This window comes from Coturnix japonica, chromosome 3, assembly GCF_001577835.2.
Source record: "Coturnix japonica isolate 7356 chromosome 3, Coturnix japonica 2.1, whole genome shotgun sequence".
NCBI lineage: Eukaryota > Metazoa > Chordata > Aves > Galliformes > Phasianidae > Coturnix > Coturnix japonica.
The window spans coordinates 62,605,760-62,624,193 of record NC_029518.1 but is presented as its reverse complement, the minus strand read 5'-3'; the positions used below and the strand labels follow the sequence as shown (position 1 = coordinate 62,624,193).

Genomic DNA, 18,434 nt, shown 5'->3' with positions numbered 1-18,434 from the left:
CGAAGGGACAGGGCTGCCCGTGGGGCAGGCTCTGAGCTCAGGCAGCGCGCCTGGCTTTTGGGTGGTTAAAATTAGAAGCACTGGATTCTCCCCTAAAGAAGCGGCAAGCGAAGTTTCCCCTACATGGTGAACTAAGGAGTCAACAATGGCCTTTGTTAAACCTCGCCTCGACTTGGCACCTGCCTGGGCTGCTGTGTCACCCGCAGGGTGTTCCAGGAACGCCGGCAGCACCAGCCCTGCAGCCCCCACAGGCCACAGGTGCTGTGCTTACCTCTGGCGTGCTGAGACCCCTCACGCTCCCACATGGTGCTCCTAAACTGCTGGCGTGCAACACCCTGCTGTGGGAACACACAGTGTACAGTGTGGCAGCCTGGGAGCACGGCTGTTAGTCAGAGAATCACATAATTGTAGGGGTTGGAAGGGACCTCTAGAGATCATGGAGTCCAACCCCCCTGCCAAAGCAGGCTCTCTACACCACGTCACACAGGTAGGTGTCCAGGCGGGTCTTGAATATCTCCAGAGAAGGAGACTCCACCACCTCCCTGGGCAGCCTGTTCCAGTGCTCCATCACCCTCACTGTAAAGAAGTTCTTCCGCACGTTCATGCATCATGAACTGTATAGGACTAATCTGGGGCTGTGCTTCTTTTAAGTTGTAAGGAGCTGGGTTCACCTCCTGTCGATGCCAATGCAGCACAACTTCACTGAATCCCGCAAACATAAATTAACCTGACAGAAGCCAGACGTGAAAACTGTTTGCTCTACGTTTATTTATGAAGGGGCTGACTCCACACAGCCAGATCAATGTTAGAGAACTGTGGTGATGCATGTTGTTCGCAGAGCTGTTTGTCAGTGCAGATTTTCCCTCCATCGTGTTTCTGGTTTCTCTAAGCCTTAGTAGTTCCTGTAATTTCATCATATTCCAGACTCATGGCCTGCCACAGAAAATGTCACCAAGGCCACAGGTCACCTCATTTTGCCCCTCAGAATCACAGAATCATTATAGTTGGAAAGAACTACTAAAGACCATTTAGCCAAGCTATCAGCCCATCCCCACCATGCCCAGTGACATCCCTCAGCGCCACATCTCCAGGTTCCTGCACACCTCAAGGGACAGTGACTCCACCACCTCCCTGGGCAGCCTGTACCACTGCCTCACCACTCCATCTGAGAAGAAATCCTTCCAAATGTCTCCACTGCTGTGCTCTGTGCTCCTCACAGCCTAACTCTTGATACTGGGGCCCTGCTTAGCACTGAGGGGCTGTGCTGAGCAGCTGCCACGTAGCTCCTCATCACACTGCAAGCGCTCTTCCTCTTCCCAGTGGGCGCCACTGATTCCATGGCCTTTTTTAGGCAAAGTTTTCACTGAAGAGGGAACAACAGCTTTGCGTACCTCTCTGTTGTACCCTGGGTCCCAGATGTGCCAGGCTGATGAGGCTATTTTGAGACAATGGCAAGTTGTATGAAATGCTTCCATTTATAGCTTCAGGAAGTTTCCTCAGCATCTGTAAGCCAAAAGATGCCTTCTCTTGAGCAGGCTTTTAAATCACAACATTACAGACTGGCTGAGGCTGGTGGGCTCTCTGTGTTCATCCAGCCCAACCCCTGCTCCATCAGGGACACCCAGAGCAGGGTGCCCAGGCCCATGTCCAGGCAGCTTCTGAAGATCTCAGTGAGGAGACCCTATAACCTATGGGCAGCCTCTGCTGGTGCTCCGTCACCTGCGTGGCACAGAAGTTTCTGCCTAGTGTTCAGAGGGATTTCTGTAGATACATACATGGGCTGCTCACAAGCGTGATTTCTGTGCCCACAGAGCCTGCTGTGCTGTCTACATCACGTGATGGCCAAAGAAAAAAATAAATAGGGGCCTGCTGTAAATCCCCCCCCTGACATGTCACAAGGCTGGGTCACCGCACACCTGTTGCCACAGCCTGTCAAGGGCAGTGTGGAAAGCCCAGCCCAAAGGGATCTGCTCATTTCTGAAGATAGAGGGATGAGGAGGGCAGTGCTGGTATATATTTTATTATTATTATTATTGGTAAGCGTTTACAATTTTATTTCAGTGCAAAATAAATAAATATAAATAAATAATAGAACTAGATGAGAAATACTTTACATGTCCAGAAAGGCAGACAGAACTCCAGAAAAAAATGAAAGTGATGATAAAAATAAATTAAATAGTTGTGGAAGGAGGAAAAAAAAAAGAGGAACTGGGGGGAGGCAGGAGATAAGCCCACGGCATTACTTAAACAAGTGACAGGAAAAGCACGTAGGATTTGAGAGTGAAAACACCGTACCGCTCTGCGGGGGAAGAAAAGGTAAATAGATGAGCTCAGAAGAACTGGGGGTGGGCACGAGGCAGCTTTAAGTTGGATTTCTCTCTGCAAAACAGAAAGCAACACAAAGAGAGGAGGACAAAGGTAGAAACAAAATCAATAATCCACTGAAGGAAAAGATCACTCATACCTGGGAAGAAAATAAGCTGAAAGAAATGCTTGGAACAACAACGTATCAAGAGCAAAAAGCAAAGCAGGAACGCACAAGTTCCAAATGCACAGAACAGGTTGCTGTAGCCCAAATGCCATGCAGGAATTTTTGATGCATTTGCTCAGAGTAATCCTAAACCTGGAGACTGTAAACACCCAATTATTCGACTGCGTGAGCTGCTTCCTCGGCCATGACACTACAGTCAGCACGGAGCAGCTGCAGAGGAGGGGCTGCCCCACATCAACTAAGCTCCTCTGCTGCACTGGTGTGTGAATCCAGAAGCTAGACCTCAGTCCTGCAGCTCATAAACAGATGAGGAAACGTGTGCCCATCTGACACTGCCGCAGCTTGCTGCTGACTGAGCAATCTTTGAAAGCAAAGGCAAACACAGAGTTACCTACACTCCTCTGATTTCAATGAATAAATAAGACCGTTCTTCTGAGTAATGTTTATTGTACTTCCTTGTTCTGTAAAGAAAAAGCAACAAACCAACCTCTGTCGTATAGGGTTAAAAACATACTGCAGCAGATATTTATGAGATTATTGCTTTTGCATGTAATATTGGCTTAAGTACACATGCTGCTGTATAAGGCAGTTTCAGAACTAAAACAGCAATGACTGTGGTAATGAGAAAAGTAGGAATACTTTGTAAAACCAAAAAGCTGTATAAAACTGTTCTATACTGCAGGTCTGATTTCAGAACATCAGTAAGTAGTTTCCTCCCTCTAGTAACTACTCATTAATTCTTTAAAATATGGACATACGTACTGAAAGAACACAGTGTGCTTTGCAAAGACTACAGAGACCCAGTGAACATCAGAGCACGGAGATGTACGGCTGTCAGGAAGTGCTCCCATTCACTTTGCATGGGAGAGCTGCTTACAGAGTCATCTGGGAGAGCCCTGCCTTTCTGCCAACAAAAACTGGACACTTCTGCCTAATATTCAAAATATTCTTTCATCACAGAACACGCTCCCTTCTCAATGGTGGGCATCTGGATGTGTCTTTTCAGAGCACTGACTTGCTGCACTGCTTACAGCAGGAAGATGGAGGATGCCATGGTGCTGCCCACTTCTATGCAGTCATGCACTTGGCACTTAGAGCAATGAGCCATGAAGTGGGATTTCAGGCTTCAGCACCTTGCTCAGCCTAAGGGACCTTTACGCCTTTCTCCTGAAACACCATCTCATCCCCCAGGCTTTGGACAAGTTTGGGTGAGAATTACTAGTGGATACAATGAAAACTAAAGAGATTCATTACTAAATTAGTTATTTACCACCATTATTTTATTGTGCTTGTTTATTTATATGACATCAGTGCCTGCATTCTCAGTCATCAGCAGTACACTTACCTGTAAAGCCCTGCTGATCTGGGAAAACACTGATATCCCAACAATACACCAAGGATCCCTTTATTTAGGAGCTCTGGTGGATGGGACAATGCAGCTGCTATAAAGTCCTTCTGCTCACAGGAGGTTTTGGGAACACCTCGCCTTCTCCCCAGTTGATGGCAATGTCTAACAGCATTTGTGGCTCGTAGAACTAGGACTTGAGTGAAAACCCTCTGCTGCAGAGCCACCTGCAAAGCTCTTCCCTCAGTGGAGGGTTTGCCAGCTGTCATGGTAGATAATAAATAAATAAATAAATAAAGGTAAAAATATTTAATCTGTTAACGTGAATTCAGCAAATAGATGTTCATTTCCTTTTGTCTATTCAAAGTTTGCTATTATCTAATTAGCTTATGGATTCTTTTAATTTTTAACAAATGGTTTGCAAGACCTGTTTATGTGAGTACTGCGTTGTATTTTAATTTTCCATATGTGGAGTCAAAATATGTATTATATTCATCATTTGCAATCATTGAATAGTCAGCACTTTTTAATTTTATTTTTTGCTGGAGATATTTCATGGACATATTATTTAATTATTGCAAGCTTATGCCTTTTTACAGGTCTGATGCGTCGACTTCACGCAAGCTTGCATCCAGCTTTCCCAGCTTTATCCTAGCAGAGATCATACACAGGAGCATAGTTTAAAATAATTATTTGCATTACCGAGTTTCCTTTGATCACTCTACCATGTCTGCAAGGCAATTAATTCTTGACAATTTAGAACTAGGCGGGCCCTCTTCAGCCTTCAGTCCAGCTTCTGCTATCACAGGCAATCACATCAAGAATTATTTTTCACTAGGCACGTTCAATTTACCTTGCATAGCATATTAGTTATAAAGGTACTCAGAGATACATTCTTTTCTGGCTTTGTGTCTTGTTGAGTGTTGCCTGCTGGAATAAAAGTATCCTTCACAATCCATTCCCTGTGCTTACGCTATTGCTTGTTAAGCAAGTAGTACCCAATGAACAGCAGGGTCAGCCTCAGAGTCAGTCTCACGGTTCTTTAAGGCATTTGTCAGGCCTGCACTCTGCCAAAGGACTGCGGCCAACCAGCCATCAGGGCCCCCAGATAGGGAAGACCTGCTTTGAATCTCATACTAACAACCAACAAGCCCTCTCTTGGTCAGGGCCTCTGTAAAGATGAGTAGAACACTTTTTCTTTACAATTTTGGCTCTTCGGACTGTCCTCAGTTATGTAGTTCTTTGGCATGTGCAATAAGAAGAAATTGGAACCCTTCTGCAGGCTGGAAGGGTGATTCCAGCATGATGTTCAAAATCCTAAACATTCTGGACTGTGAACAGATGCAGATGAATAAGCAAACAACCACGTGCACCAGATTTTATGCTTTTACCTGTAAACACATATGAATGTAGATTTGGCCCTGCAGAAGATTATGGAACTTGCAAAACATAAAACGTGAGTATACAGAAGTCTGCTGAGCAAGAAGAGGATTCATGATAGCATCCTCAGTTCACAAAGTAGCATTAAGGGAATTATCCTTTCACTTAAACTTAATTTAAGGAGCTTGATCCCCTCCCTGAAGCTATTCCTGAGTAATAACCCAGGCACAACCAGGCAATGCTCAACGCAGAGCTTCATCATGCTCCAAATGTTCACTAGCCTATAAATTACGAGTGGGCTCATACAACATCACAAAAAATTGTATTCTTTCACTGGCATCAGTATGAGCACTTCTTTACTTAAGGAAAATAATACAGATCTACCAAAATATAATCTTATGAATCACATAGCAGAGAGTATTCGACAGTACAATTTAGGAGCACTGTCAAGATTCAAAACACAGGGGTGGCAAAAGCTTGGTGTCTCACTTACAGTCCTTTCTTGTGTGTATGTATTTTATTGTAGATATATGCCCTGAATTCTACAGTCAAAATGTTCTGCTAGTCATGACTCAAACAGATGCTAAAAAACAGGAAATGATTTTTAGAAGGTGACTCAAAGCGCCAAAAGCATCGTACCAAAAGCCAAACAAGAACATTTATTCAGATATTTAGATATTGACTCAGCCACATCCTAGTAGAGATTACTGACAGTAACCAGTCCAACCAAAGCATCACAAATGGCTGCGGTTGGAAAGATGACTGACACTACAGCACACGCTAGTCACAAAGAAGAGAAAAATACTCAAGTATGTAAAGGGGCACCTGTATCTGCAGAACAGGTCTCTCTCTAAGCAGTATGCTATAGCTTAAACAGAAGCAGAAATGGCTGGACATGACTCTTTGGTCTTATTTTAAAGATGATCGGTCATGCTTGCCCTATTTAAGGCATGTTTTCTATTAGATATGTACGGGACAATTCTATATATTCAAGAATACTGAGAAGAGTGGCCACTTAATGAGCAGTGTCCAACCAGAGCATACAGCCTTGCCCCTAATGTGTTCCCAGGCTCTGGCACTTGGTGCCTTGGTTGTTTCCTGAGGCAGCCTTCAACAGCTGTTGGTGAATCCTCCTCTCACATTTTAACAATTCCAAAGAAATTACAGCGGTTTCACAGTGTAACAAACACAGAATACATAATGCAGATGGTTGTTAGCAAGGTTTAGGGATTACTGCATCACATGCTCTGCTATTTATGCCTGCCAGATTTCTCTCCCTGAGGAAGGGACCTAAAGCTAAAAGGAGAATGCGGACAGCATTGTAACACACTGAAGGCCATACAAACAGGTGCTGTTTCAGACCCCTTCTAACAGATCTGTTGTACACACACTGCCCAATTACCTTTCAAGCACAAGGTTGCAGCACTGTCCTAAGCCCTCCAGCCCTCAGGATCTGAACTCAAACATGTACCGGCACACACACAAATAAATACAGGGTAGTTGTCCTACCAAACAGCACAGCAGTTTTTGATTTTAAATATTAAAAAAGTGATCTACCTTGAGATCTATCAAGCAGCAATACAGTCTCATGAAATAGTAATGCTTCTTATTTTTGGATTAGTGGCGTGCATCAAGCACAGCAGCAGGAAGGTGAGCTAGAAAAGACATTCAAAGTCTTCTCCCCAAAGGCAGAGTGACCTCACGGTTCAGAACTCACTTTCTCCCACTCAAGCTTGTTCTGATGCTCCTCTCGTTTTACTAAAACACCATAGATTTAGGAAGAGAATACATTTTAAATCAAGGATTTCATAGGCACAGAGAAGCGACTCCGGAAGCTAAGCAAGAATGCTTCAGCTCAAAATTGTTCTTGCTGCGGCAGTAGTTTCTTAGTTTCTTCCTGACAAATCTGGCCAAAAAGGACACTGTAAAACAAACTCCCATGGTTTGACAGTTGACTGATTAACAGTATTTATTGTACATGTCATGAATGGCACTTACACCCTGGAAGTCCAGGTCCTTTAGGATTACATTCTATTAGAAACACTGCACAATCATTTCCCTAGTAGATATTTGCAGCAATTAACTGCTTTACTTTTCCAATGCCAGTAATTACATTGATGATTGTTTTCACATAATGCCCTTTTAGGACAGCCTGAGAGAAAGCCATCACTCATGGGACAAGGTTTCTTGTTTTGTTTTGTTTGTTAGAAGAATTTGAGCACTTCAAACTCTTTCAGTTCTTCACAAAGAAGAACAATACAAACCCTTGCTTTTTCTGTAACATTCTTCCTTAATTGGAACAAGGCTCGCACAGCAACAATTCGGTGTTATAAACAGGTTGCTGTGTTTTGAAGACAGCTCGGTTGTTTGCATTAACGCAGAGCCGTGTATTTCATTACGGCAAGTAATTTAAAGCATAATCACAAACACCGTGGTTAGAGTTGGTTGGTTTTGTGTTGTTGCTTTTTGGTTTTGTTATTGTTTTAAGGAACACTACACAGAGGCTGCCACAATTACAATAAAACTACAGCCTTTTATCATTTGTTTTCCTCCTGACGTAAGAAGACGAACAGAAGAATCAACAGAAACAAAACATATTGCACGAGTAGTCAAAACGCACAAGCCAACCAGCTGGCTCTACTGGAAGAATTCAAGCTACTCCAGCTAAAGTAAGTGGCACTTCAGTCAAATTTGGCGTTACCGAGTCTCACTCCACTTCATCTCTATGCTCAGATGTTTCCCATATCAGCTCTGGGAACGGTCAGGGTGTACATCCCCACGTTACTGCTTCCTGGGGGAGCTGTAATTGGGAACACCTGGCCGTGGCCGCCCCGAGGATCTCCTCTGCAGGCGGCGTGGGGGTGGCACTGGGGGCGTCTCAGGAAGCGAAGTGTGGTAGAAGTTGGGCAAGCGGATGTCATACCTAAAGCCCTTCCCCACGTGCACCCTGTCATTCAGGGCATACAGTTTTTCGGCGATGTCGCTCCCGATTAAAATTGAGAACAGGCGTGAGATGAAACGGTGCTTAGCAAACAGCAAGTACAGCTTCTTTCTCCTCCAGGCCACATACCGACAATCTGTCTCTGCTGTAAGCGTTACCTAGAGAACAGAGAATTAAAATCAGCTAATTATTATGTCTTTGTATCTGCTGCAGCTAAAGCCACTTAATTTGTGCGAGGCTGCAAAAGGCAAAAGAGAGCGTTGACAGGGAGGGGATACCCAAGGCTGTACCTGGCAATGGTGAGCAGGATGAGCACACCTGTGCTGTGCATGGCAGCTGAAGCAGGACGTGCAGCCCTGCTTTGCCCTCGGCAGCCCACACTGGCAAAGCAGCTCTGAAAAGTTGTCTACAAGGGCCACTTGCCCCTGTGAGGCATGACCAGCTTATTATTCTGCTGCCAGCCAACTGACAGCAATGCAGGGGCTCACAGGTGACAGCCTGGAAAGACACCATGTCCCCTATGCCACACAGTACTGCAGGCAGCATGCTCCAAATTTCACCTCCAGTGTGTAAAGCATCTTCTCTCCACATCCCGTAGATGTGGTTTCTCAGGTATTTTAGCTATTTTAGCACAGCCAACAAATACAAACAAGAATTCACCTCTTGGATCAGCTTTTAGGAAACACTCGTTTGTGCTAACAGGATGCAAACAGAAAACACAGACACAAACAGCACGACCAGTCCAATGGACATCCCTCCCCAAGACAACAGAATGCCAGGTGTTTGATTTCACAAACATCCCCCACAAGTAAATGAAGTTAGTTATTTCTAGACCAAGTAGTGCTTGAATAGATTGCTCTGGTACTCAAAAAATCCCTCCACTTTTACCTGGAAAATTCCCTCTTCTGTGGGTCTCAGTGAATCCCATTCAGGAGAATCCAGAAATTGAAGAGGGAAAATATAATGCAGAAACTCCCCATCAACTGTCACTCTGATCCTACCAAGATAAGATATGTTAATTTGTTAGTACAAGGTGTACAGCAGCAACAACTGCAATAAGGTGTTACTTCTTTTAAGTGAAGAGTTTAATTATACCTTTGATAGCATGGAAAAACAACCACTGGATGACTCTGCAATTAATTGCACTACACTTTTTGAACCCAGTTGGATCAGACTAGTTGAAAGAGAATACTAGACAAATGTGCAGCCGTAATTCCAGGCCATACTCAGCTCACACACTATTCTCTCTGGGGCAGCTCTATGCAGCAACATGCAAGCTTGCTCATGAAATGCACATGTGTGCTGGCAAGGGGAAAGACCCACACAGCACTGGTTGTCTCCTTCCCTTGGAAGCTATAAGGATATGCTTTAGGTACTGCAAACACAAAGTTCACAGGGAATAAAGTGGCAAAGACAGAGTGTGAGGAAGGAGGTCCCCATGCCACACACTGTGGAGGGCTCTCCTTGTCCTGGACACAAATTACATTGCCACAAGACTGTGTCTGGAGGCAGGACAAAGAATGGAGGTATGGTGCCTGTCTGAATGCTGTGTGGCCTTGTGCAGGTGCCAAAGGAAATGTTTCTTTGAATATCTTTCTTTCTAAAACTTCTATATAAGTTTGAAGGCCATAAGCAGGAAATGTCTGCTTGAAACTCAAAGCAAGCTGCTAGTGTCCCTATGTTTCACACTTACAGAAGCACAAGTAGCAGCCCTACACTGCCTGAAGGTGCAAAGCAGGAACTCCCTGCATGGCTACAGTATGGCTGGGCATATAGCAGGATGGGCATCTCTATCTCAGTATGAATATGCCCAAGAGCACCCTAAACTCGGTACTTTCTAGATATCTACAAAGAATGCTCCAAAACTGGGTTTCTGTAAGGCTAACTACTTAAGATCCATATTGTTCATTGCTGGTAGTACCAAATGAGCTTCAAGCAGCTCACAGATCCCATCTGCCCATGGAGCAGGCTGCCAAAGTGCACCTACAAAGTGTCCCATCAAACTCAGATCAAGGCTATCATTCTTTGTGTATCCCATATACCATTGTGGTGTCCCAGGCCACTCCGTATACAGTACATAAGCAAGTATTTCCCTTCAGAAAAGCACCAGCAAGATTGTTAAAAAGGGTGTCTGTAAGCAGGGACTTCAAGCAGCTGGATTTATTGTCTAACAAAAGGCCAAAGCATACAGTAACTGTAGGGTCAGTTTTGTGAGTTCTGGATAGGGCTTAACTACATCTCACTGCAATGGAAGCACACTATGAGACCTTATTCTCACCCTTATTATCTCCCTTCTTTCAAATACAATCTATAGCAAAGTCAATATACTCTATTGGACCATTTACCTCTGTATATTCTATTTCTTAACTACATTTTAGTCTTGCTTCAGATGATAATAGTACAGAAAAATAAGAAAGATGCTGTGTTCATCAGCTAAGCAATAGATGGCAAAACACAGCCTAAGACTGAGGCACATGCTTGTTCCCTCTATGTGCCTAACCTGTTAAGTGCTGTGATACAGCGCTCAGGAAAAGGAGGATTTTAAATCCTTTTCTTTAGGCTATTACAGATTTTGAGCTTAGTGTTTCTACATTAGTGTTGTCCCAGACAAGTGTATTTAGCCTATTAATATTTATATAACGTGCATTAATATTTAATCTGCTGTACTGGAAAATGAACAAACAATACACAAATGAGGCAATTTTTTGCTTTCATTTTCAAGAAAGGGAGGGGAAGACACTTGCAGTAAGCAAGTCTGATTAAACTGATACAAACCTGCCTGATACAAGCAAAGACAGCTTGTCAATAGGTGTTTTGCCTTGCATAGCATAACAGTGCTCCTTCTCCAGGGTAACCACTTCTGCATCACAGCACATGACAATCTTCCTGTAGACAGTTAAGGAAATTCCTAGAGGCTGGAAGAGAGCGCTGTAGAGTTCCTGGAATTCTTTGTCAAAGGAAACACTCCGAACTTGGTAGGTAACATAAATGAATTGTACAAAGCATATAGCGAACAGTATAAAATTCCAGGAGAATATATCAGCAGCACAGACATCCAGCCAAGCCCAAACAGAAGAGCAGAGGAAGCCTAATCCAAGCAAACTGAAGACATAGAGAAGCCCAAAGAATCCACTTCCACCCATGAAGCCAACAACAAAGAGAATACTAGCTAGGTGGTAGATAGATCCCTCTGCCTCTTGCTTCCAGGTGACACACGTAGGATGTGCATATATCAAGCTTTCCCAAAAACTTGCATTTTCGCCCATGGCTGGACTAATTTTTTTGATTCAGCTGAATTTATGAAACTGTTATTGATGCGATACAGCCAGTGAAGTCCTTCTCTTTCCCATTCTTGCAAACTGCTCAATGATCACATAACATCAGGGTCTCTTTTGGTAGTAAAGTTGCATTTAGGATCTCCAGAAAGTAGGAAGCTGATGTTCTCAGAAGGCAATGCTGTTTCTCATCAGTTCACACGTTGTCTTGACTTTGGCCATGTCATCTGTAGTTTTATCTGATCTGGACAAGTGAAGAAAAGATGAATTACTTATAAAGTGATTTGCATCAATTAAACACGATCAAAGCTTTTATTGTCTAAAACCACAGACTGCATTGCAACCATCCAATTTCCCTTACATCCCTGTGATTCCAGGATCAAACCTCAATACTCATCCTGTCGAAGATTGTGGTTTTGTACACACAAAGCATGCAGGAGCTATCCAATTGCCACCGAGTTCATGTAAACCCATCCATAACACCCACAACATCCCGTGACAAGTCTTTCCACAGCCTAACTGCTGAGAAAGTGGTTGTGTTTGCTGGTCCTGTCACCTGAGAGTCTCATCTAATGCCTTTCCTTGTTTGGGAAGTAAAAAAAGAGATCATTAACTTTTGTCCCTTGCTCACTTCCTCCATGTCACTCCAGGTTTCTGTCAAACCACTTTCCTTTCTCCTCTTTGCCTTTCTGTTACCATTCATGAGTTCAACAAAGCTGCTATGTCCCTGGAGACAACAAACTACATCCCAGAACATCACAGTACGTGAAACCATCACAGGGCATGCAATTTTCTCCTGTAAGGACAGACAGCAAAGAGCTGTCATGTATAAGGAAGACTACATCATTTAAAAGTAGCTTTAAACAGATCTTGATATTTGAGTATGAAGCAAGCCATCCTTCAAAATACTTCTCAAAAGGCATTTTTATACTTTTATATATTTTTATACTACTTTATATTATTTAATGCCACAGGCCACATAATTTTATTGGTTACCATTGTAATATGCCAGCAGAATCGTTACTGGATTTCATGTAGGATTTTTTAGTGTAGGATTTAGCACTAAAGAATGGGAGTTCAGAACTGTACTGGCCTCAAAGCAGTTATCTCAGCATGGAAGAGCACTCAGAATTGTAGGTAGCACATCTGTGATCAAGGGGTGAGATTTCTGAGCCACTAGAAAGTAAAATGGGTGCAGGATAAATAGACACAGCCCTGACCTTTTGTTCTGAATCCTTTCCGCATTTTCGCTGACCTGTCAGAGTCACAGCTGAGGGGTTTGTTATTTTTTTAAATACAATCACTGGTAACATAGATCACTGTTAATACTCTTCTATCGCCAACATTTTGTACCGACCAATTCTCATAAAAACACCAATTTCTACACAACATTCAGTGTTCTGAATGGGATCGTGACCGAGATGTTACAAGGGAACTTTATACATAACACAAATAAAATGCCGTGGATCTGTACTGTATCCTCCTTTCTATTTCTAACATCTTTGTTCACGTAAAAATCGCACGACGTTGCAATCATTTCACAAAACTTATGTACACTTTCCAAACCACTTACAGCATCCATAGGCTGCCCTCACTACATCATAGAGCATTGCTGTGCAACATCTGTTTGCAACAAGATGGGTCAAAGCAAATCTGAAAGGACAGTGTATCAGTAGAAGACAGACAGATGGCCATCATATGCAAAGCCAAAGACCCCACTCCAAAAATATCCTGTATTTCTAACTACTTTTGGAATGGAACATACGTATCTTTCAAAACCACTGTATGCAAGATTCCCATTTGTTTATATTTTGCACAATAACATCTGCTGCTGTAGAGATCTCCTTTTCTTCAGAGAGGAGGAGAGGAAGTATGACATGGGGCAAGCATTCACACAGAAGATGGCCTCACTAGCATGGCACCCTCCTGAACAGCCTTATAGAATCACAGGATCACATAACGGTTTGGGCTGGGTTGGGAGGGAACTTAAAGGCCATCTAGTTCCATCCCTATGTCACAGGCAGAGCTACCACCACCCAGCTCAGCTGCCCAGAGCCTCATCCAACCTGGTGATGAGCACCTCAGGAATGGGGAACCCACAGCTTCTCTGGGCAGCTGTGCCAGTGCCTCACCACCCTCTGAGTAAAATATTTCCTCCTAATATCTAACAAAAATCTTCCCTCTTCACGTTTAAAGCCATTGCCCTTTGTCCTATCACTGCACTCCCCAACACAGAGTCCCCCTCCAGCTTTCCTGAAGCCCCTCTTTAAGTACTGGAATGCCAATGGAAGGCCTCCCCAGAGCCTTCTCTTCTCCATCCTGAGGAACCTCAGCTCTTTCAGCCTGTCAGCAGTGCTTTGATCATCTTTGTAGCCTACTCTGGGCCTGCTCCAATAGCTCCACATCTTCATTGTGCTAGGGGGAGAAGTTAGAGAGGTGCATCTTCCCAAGTACATGTCCAATCCTATCTACTCTTTCCCTTACTAAGGAAAAGAAATTGTACCTCATGCACACATGCATCCCCAGGCCTTGCTGCAGCCCCCACCATGTGTCTACCAGGTTCAGAACAACACAGACTCAATGGCTGCAGGCTGCTGGAGACATAAATGTCCCAGCAAGATCTCCTAGTCCAGAAAGAAAGCGTACCCCGTGAGCACAGGTGGGATTAGATTATGATAGAGATATGATTTAGCAGAGAGTTGTTAGAGTTAGGGTACTATGATTAGGCTGTGGTTGGACTTGATGATCTTTGAGGTCTTTTCCAACCTGGGTAATTCTATGATTACCAAACCACTTTGGGGAATTTCACCTCACTGCAAGACTTTCTTTCTGAAGCATAGAGAAAAAAATAAGCCCGGACTGGAGATGCAAGAGACATTCAGCAGCACAGACTTACAACAACCCACAGCTTTTCTGAAAGAGCTATGCTATCATCAGACAGTGATAAAATTAATAGGTTTGCTGCAGCTTCAGGCATTAAGGGGGATATCTCAAGTATATTCTGTGATATAAATGCTAGCCAGCAACTGAGAACTTCAGATGAGCAGAACATTAAAACAGACAAAACAGAATGAATTTGTGTTATTTGCATGCACATTGTAAGACCTCCCCAAATGGGCATTTTCCCCACTCGCTGCAGCACTCCCACAGAGAATAACCAGTTACATCAATTGTAATTTACTTAAGAATGGTGTACTTCACCCCATTTTTGCCACTGATGACTGAAAGTCAATTATGAGAAATATTAATTACTATGTTTGAATCACAGTGATTTCTGAACACTCCCCTCCCCTCAAAAATAAAACCAGCCTTGAAGGCACAAGCATTTCTCTCTTTGGTCTTTTTAAGTCAAAAGTAAAGCTGTCCTTAGCTGGTTACTGTTCATATCCAGGCAGGTAGCCCTCAAGACTTCACACTACAGCTGCCACCCCCCATGCTGAGCTTGCAGTCAGCCCGCTGATCAACACTACTACAGCTTTGGCACCACAGGGAAGATGCTCCAGTGCCCATGCTTGTATATTTAGAGTGAGATTATGCTGCATTTAGCTACTTTGCCCCACTGGTTTAGCTATCTATGTGCAGGCTGGCCTGGCAGTCACTGCTCTGGGCATACAGAGGGGAGCCAGGGATCCCAAAGCTGGGGTCCCACAGCCTCTGCATCCAAAGAGTGAGTCCCAAGAACTCCACCTGAGCTAGGATACCTCATCCTGTCTGGCCATCCTATAGGCATAAGAAGAGAAGTTGTTCTTTAATTTTACTAAGCACTTTCTGTAACACAATGCAATCATGTTTTGTTCAGCAGGTCTATTAATGAATTCCTTTCTTCCATTTCCATTAGGTTTTTGGAAAGTACTACCAATACACATTTCTCCTAATGGCTGTTTAAGTAGTACACTTTCCCCAAGCTCCCTTCCTTCAGCAGTTGCTCCCTTATGGTTAGGCACCCAAAGGAACTGAGATGGCCAAACCCTGAATGGCAGTGCACTGTCTAACTCATACAGTACACCCCCAAATCAGCTGCATAGGGCTCATCCAACCTGGCCTTGAACACATCCAGGGATGGGGGACCAAAGCTTCTCTGGGCAGCAGCACCAGCATCTCACTACCCTCAGAGTAAGTAATTTCCTCCTAACACCTCACATGAATTTCCTCTTCTTTAGTTTAAAACCATTCCCCTTTGTCCTATTACTATCAGATTGTGTAAAATGTTGGTCTTCCTCCTGTTTCTAATCTCCCTTTAAACACTGGAAGACCGCAGTGAGGTCTCCCCAGAGCCTTCTCTTCTCCAGGCTGAACTCTGAGGAATAAGCACCAGGCAGGCATTGCACTCTGCTCTGCTTATCCTCCCTTAATCAAAACTGTCACCAGAAAGTGCCCTTCAGTCACCTTTCCCAGTCCCAGAGCCCAGGGGCTGGCATGGCTCAGGCCAACACCCCACCAGGAGCCTGGGCCTGGCCTCACCAGAGCAAGGGCAGGAGCCTCTGAGCAGGGCTTCAGTTCATTCAGCTGCAGCTGGGAAGTCCAGGTTCTGCTTACAATCTGCTCAAATCCCTCATAATCTTTTTTAAGAAGTGGAAAAAAGCTGGGAAGGGGGGGGGGAGTGAGAAGGAAAAGCCTCAGCATCATAGAATACTTTAAGGTTCATTAGCAGCAGTGCATACAGCTGCTATTATTTAGTCTTTAAATATTTAAAGACCAGCCTACTATACACAGCTTACAGTACTTGGACGACTGCTCATTTATCACTGTAAAGCACACAACACGATCCTCCGTGGCTGCAGAGCCAGTGCTGGAGATGCTATCTGAGGTTCCTCTAGGCAGTGGCTGACATGAAAAGAAAAATGACAGACTTTTCCTCCAATTTGAATCAGAACTGAGGAAAAGTATGTGGTATTCGTGCCAAGTATTCCCCACAGCACTACCCCCATCCATGCCAAATATTCCCCACAGTAATCCATTCCCCCCCACACACACACAACTTAGAGCAAAGTGCAGCTGTGCCTTTAGACTGAACGCCTCCCCTGGATCTGGCCACACCACAGGGATAACAGGACACAAACCTCACCTCCAAACAGACATAAGTACTGGGTTCGGTGCTACACCTGGGCATGGAACTAGATGGGGCAGGGCAGTGCCATCAGCTATGAACACAGATATGCTGCATGCTGAGTCACAGAGCGCTGCACGTAAAGCAGAGGGAGCACTAAGCAGTGAGGCTGCCCCAGTGGGGCTGCTGATGTTATTCGTTTAGCCTTAATGGAGGGCTCGGGGTTAGAAGCAGCCCTCTGTTGGGACAGTGTCACACAGCCCAGCAGCACAGCCCAGCTGCAGGCACTGAGCTCGGGTTCAACACCACCTCCTCTGTTTCCCACCTGCTCTGAGTGTCACAGAGTAACACCACAGCAGCAGGGACACAGACCCCTTCCAGGCACCGGGACGCTGACCACAGCTCGCTTCTGTAACACTAAATGGTAAAAGAAAACCTCATCTCTGAAGAGGCCCCACATGCAGTGATGAAATGCAGTCCGGCCAACAAGTCTACCCTTGAATCCTTCCCTAACTTTGTTCTCAACTTCCATCACAAACCATTTCCTTGCCACAAAATTCACCTGCTCCACATTTCCTTCTGTTTTAACACCCATCCTCCCTATTTCTTGCTATTCTGCAGGCGAGGCGTTTCCTTCAAAGCACCCAGGTGAAATTCTCAGCCCCTTCACTACCCGGCACGGTGCTATAAGCGGTGTGAAGGCTGAACTTCGTGTGAAGCCTAATTGGGCTGCGGGCAGTGAGGTCGTGTTATACCTGCAGCCACGCACTGTCAGTGCCATCACCGAGGGAGGGGCATAGAGCCCGGCTCTGCTGGGGGCAGATTTCATCGCTGAACACCGTACCATCACCCGGTGCTCTGTGATTCAATGCTGCCCACAGCCCGCTGGGCAAAGCGCTTGCCCGGCAACTGACTGAACACAACACTCTGGAAATACGTTTGGAAAAAAATATCTATGCGAGCTTCGGGAGAAGAAGTGCTTTCTATCACTTGTAGATGTTTCTTCGCAAGGAAACAACCACGCGTACATAAATAGACCTTAATTTCAGTGCTCGCCTGTTCTTCCATTAGCTGCCGCTGGGAAAGAGGCAGCTGCCATCAGCGAGGTACGGGCGAGCCGGAGGGCTCCGTGCCCCACTCGGGTGCATCGTAGGGGCAGCTCCGTGCGCGGCCGGCGGGGCAGCGCTTACCGGGAGCACGTCGGGGAGAGAAGCGCACTTGGCCGCCGCACCGCGACACCTCGCCCTGTCCCTCCCCCCGCCCCCAGGCACAGCACAGCACAGCACAGCACCGCTTACCTGTCCCCGTGCCCCCTGCCGGGCGCCCTCGGCAAAGTTTCCCGGCTGGATGGACGGCGCGGGTCGGACGGGACGGGGCGGTGCGGGCGCTCCGCTCCTCGCGGCTCCCGGAGCCGGCAGCAGCCCCCGCCCGGCCCCACGTCCGGCCGCGGCCCCCCGCCGCCGCTGTGACTAAAATAGGCAGCAGCCGCCGGCGGGCTGCGGGAGGCGCCAGCCCGGGGCCGGCAGCGAGCGGCCGTAGCGCGCAGGCGCCTCCCGCCCGCCCCGGGGGGCTGCGGGGCTGCACGGCCCGGCCCGGGGCTCCCCTCGGGGCTCTGGGTGGTGCTGTTCACCTGCAGCGTCTCTCTTTGGAATGTACTGGGGACATCTGTGCCCTCAGCGCTGTATGCAACCCTCAGGTGTTACATTCCGAACGAGAACGCAGTTAAAGCCATTGGTACTGTGTCAATACGTGTGCTAGCCATAAATTTGTGCTGGTGATCACTTTATGTCTAGAGGAGATAGAGTTCGGTCAGTAGACTGAAGGAGACGGACCTACCAGCTATTAATAAACAGAAAATCACAGTGCATTTATTACGTGTGCAGCTCCCAGCATAGCATCTCAATATCTCAATATCAATAATATCTCAATATCAATAATATCTCAATAACCAGAAC

At 45.5% G+C, this 18,434-nt stretch overlaps 1 protein-coding gene across 1 annotated transcript; it reads right to left on the bottom strand.

Moving 5' to 3' along the window:
- Positions 1–5,555: 5,555 nt before the first annotated feature.
- POPDC3 (popeye domain containing 3) lies at positions 5,556–17,991 on the bottom strand. Its single transcript, XM_015858702.2, has 4 exons — positions 17,778–17,991; positions 10,933–11,676; positions 9,046–9,154; positions 5,556–8,315 (listed from the first exon to the last, which is right to left on the bottom strand). The coding sequence occupies exons 2-4, from the start codon at positions 11,421–11,423 to the stop codon at positions 7,998–8,000; spliced, it is 918 nt and encodes a 305-aa protein (XP_015714188.1). The 5' UTR covers positions 11,424–11,676; positions 17,778–17,991; the 3' UTR covers positions 5,556–7,997.
- Between the last annotated feature and the right edge of the window lie 443 nt (positions 17,992–18,434).

Coding starts and splice junctions, on each gene's coding strand:
- POPDC3 (XM_015858702.2), bottom strand. CDS start 11,423: ATGGGCGAAAATGCAAGTTTTTGGGAAAGCTTGATATATGCACATCCT. Junction 9,155..10,932: donor TCTTTGCTTGTATCAGGCAG/GTTTGTATCAGT, acceptor TTATCTTGGTAG/GATCAGAGTGACAGTTGATG. Junction 8,316..9,045: donor CAGAAGAGGGAATTTTCCAG/GTAAAAGTGGAG, acceptor TCTGTTCTCTAG/GTAACGCTTACAGCAGAGAC.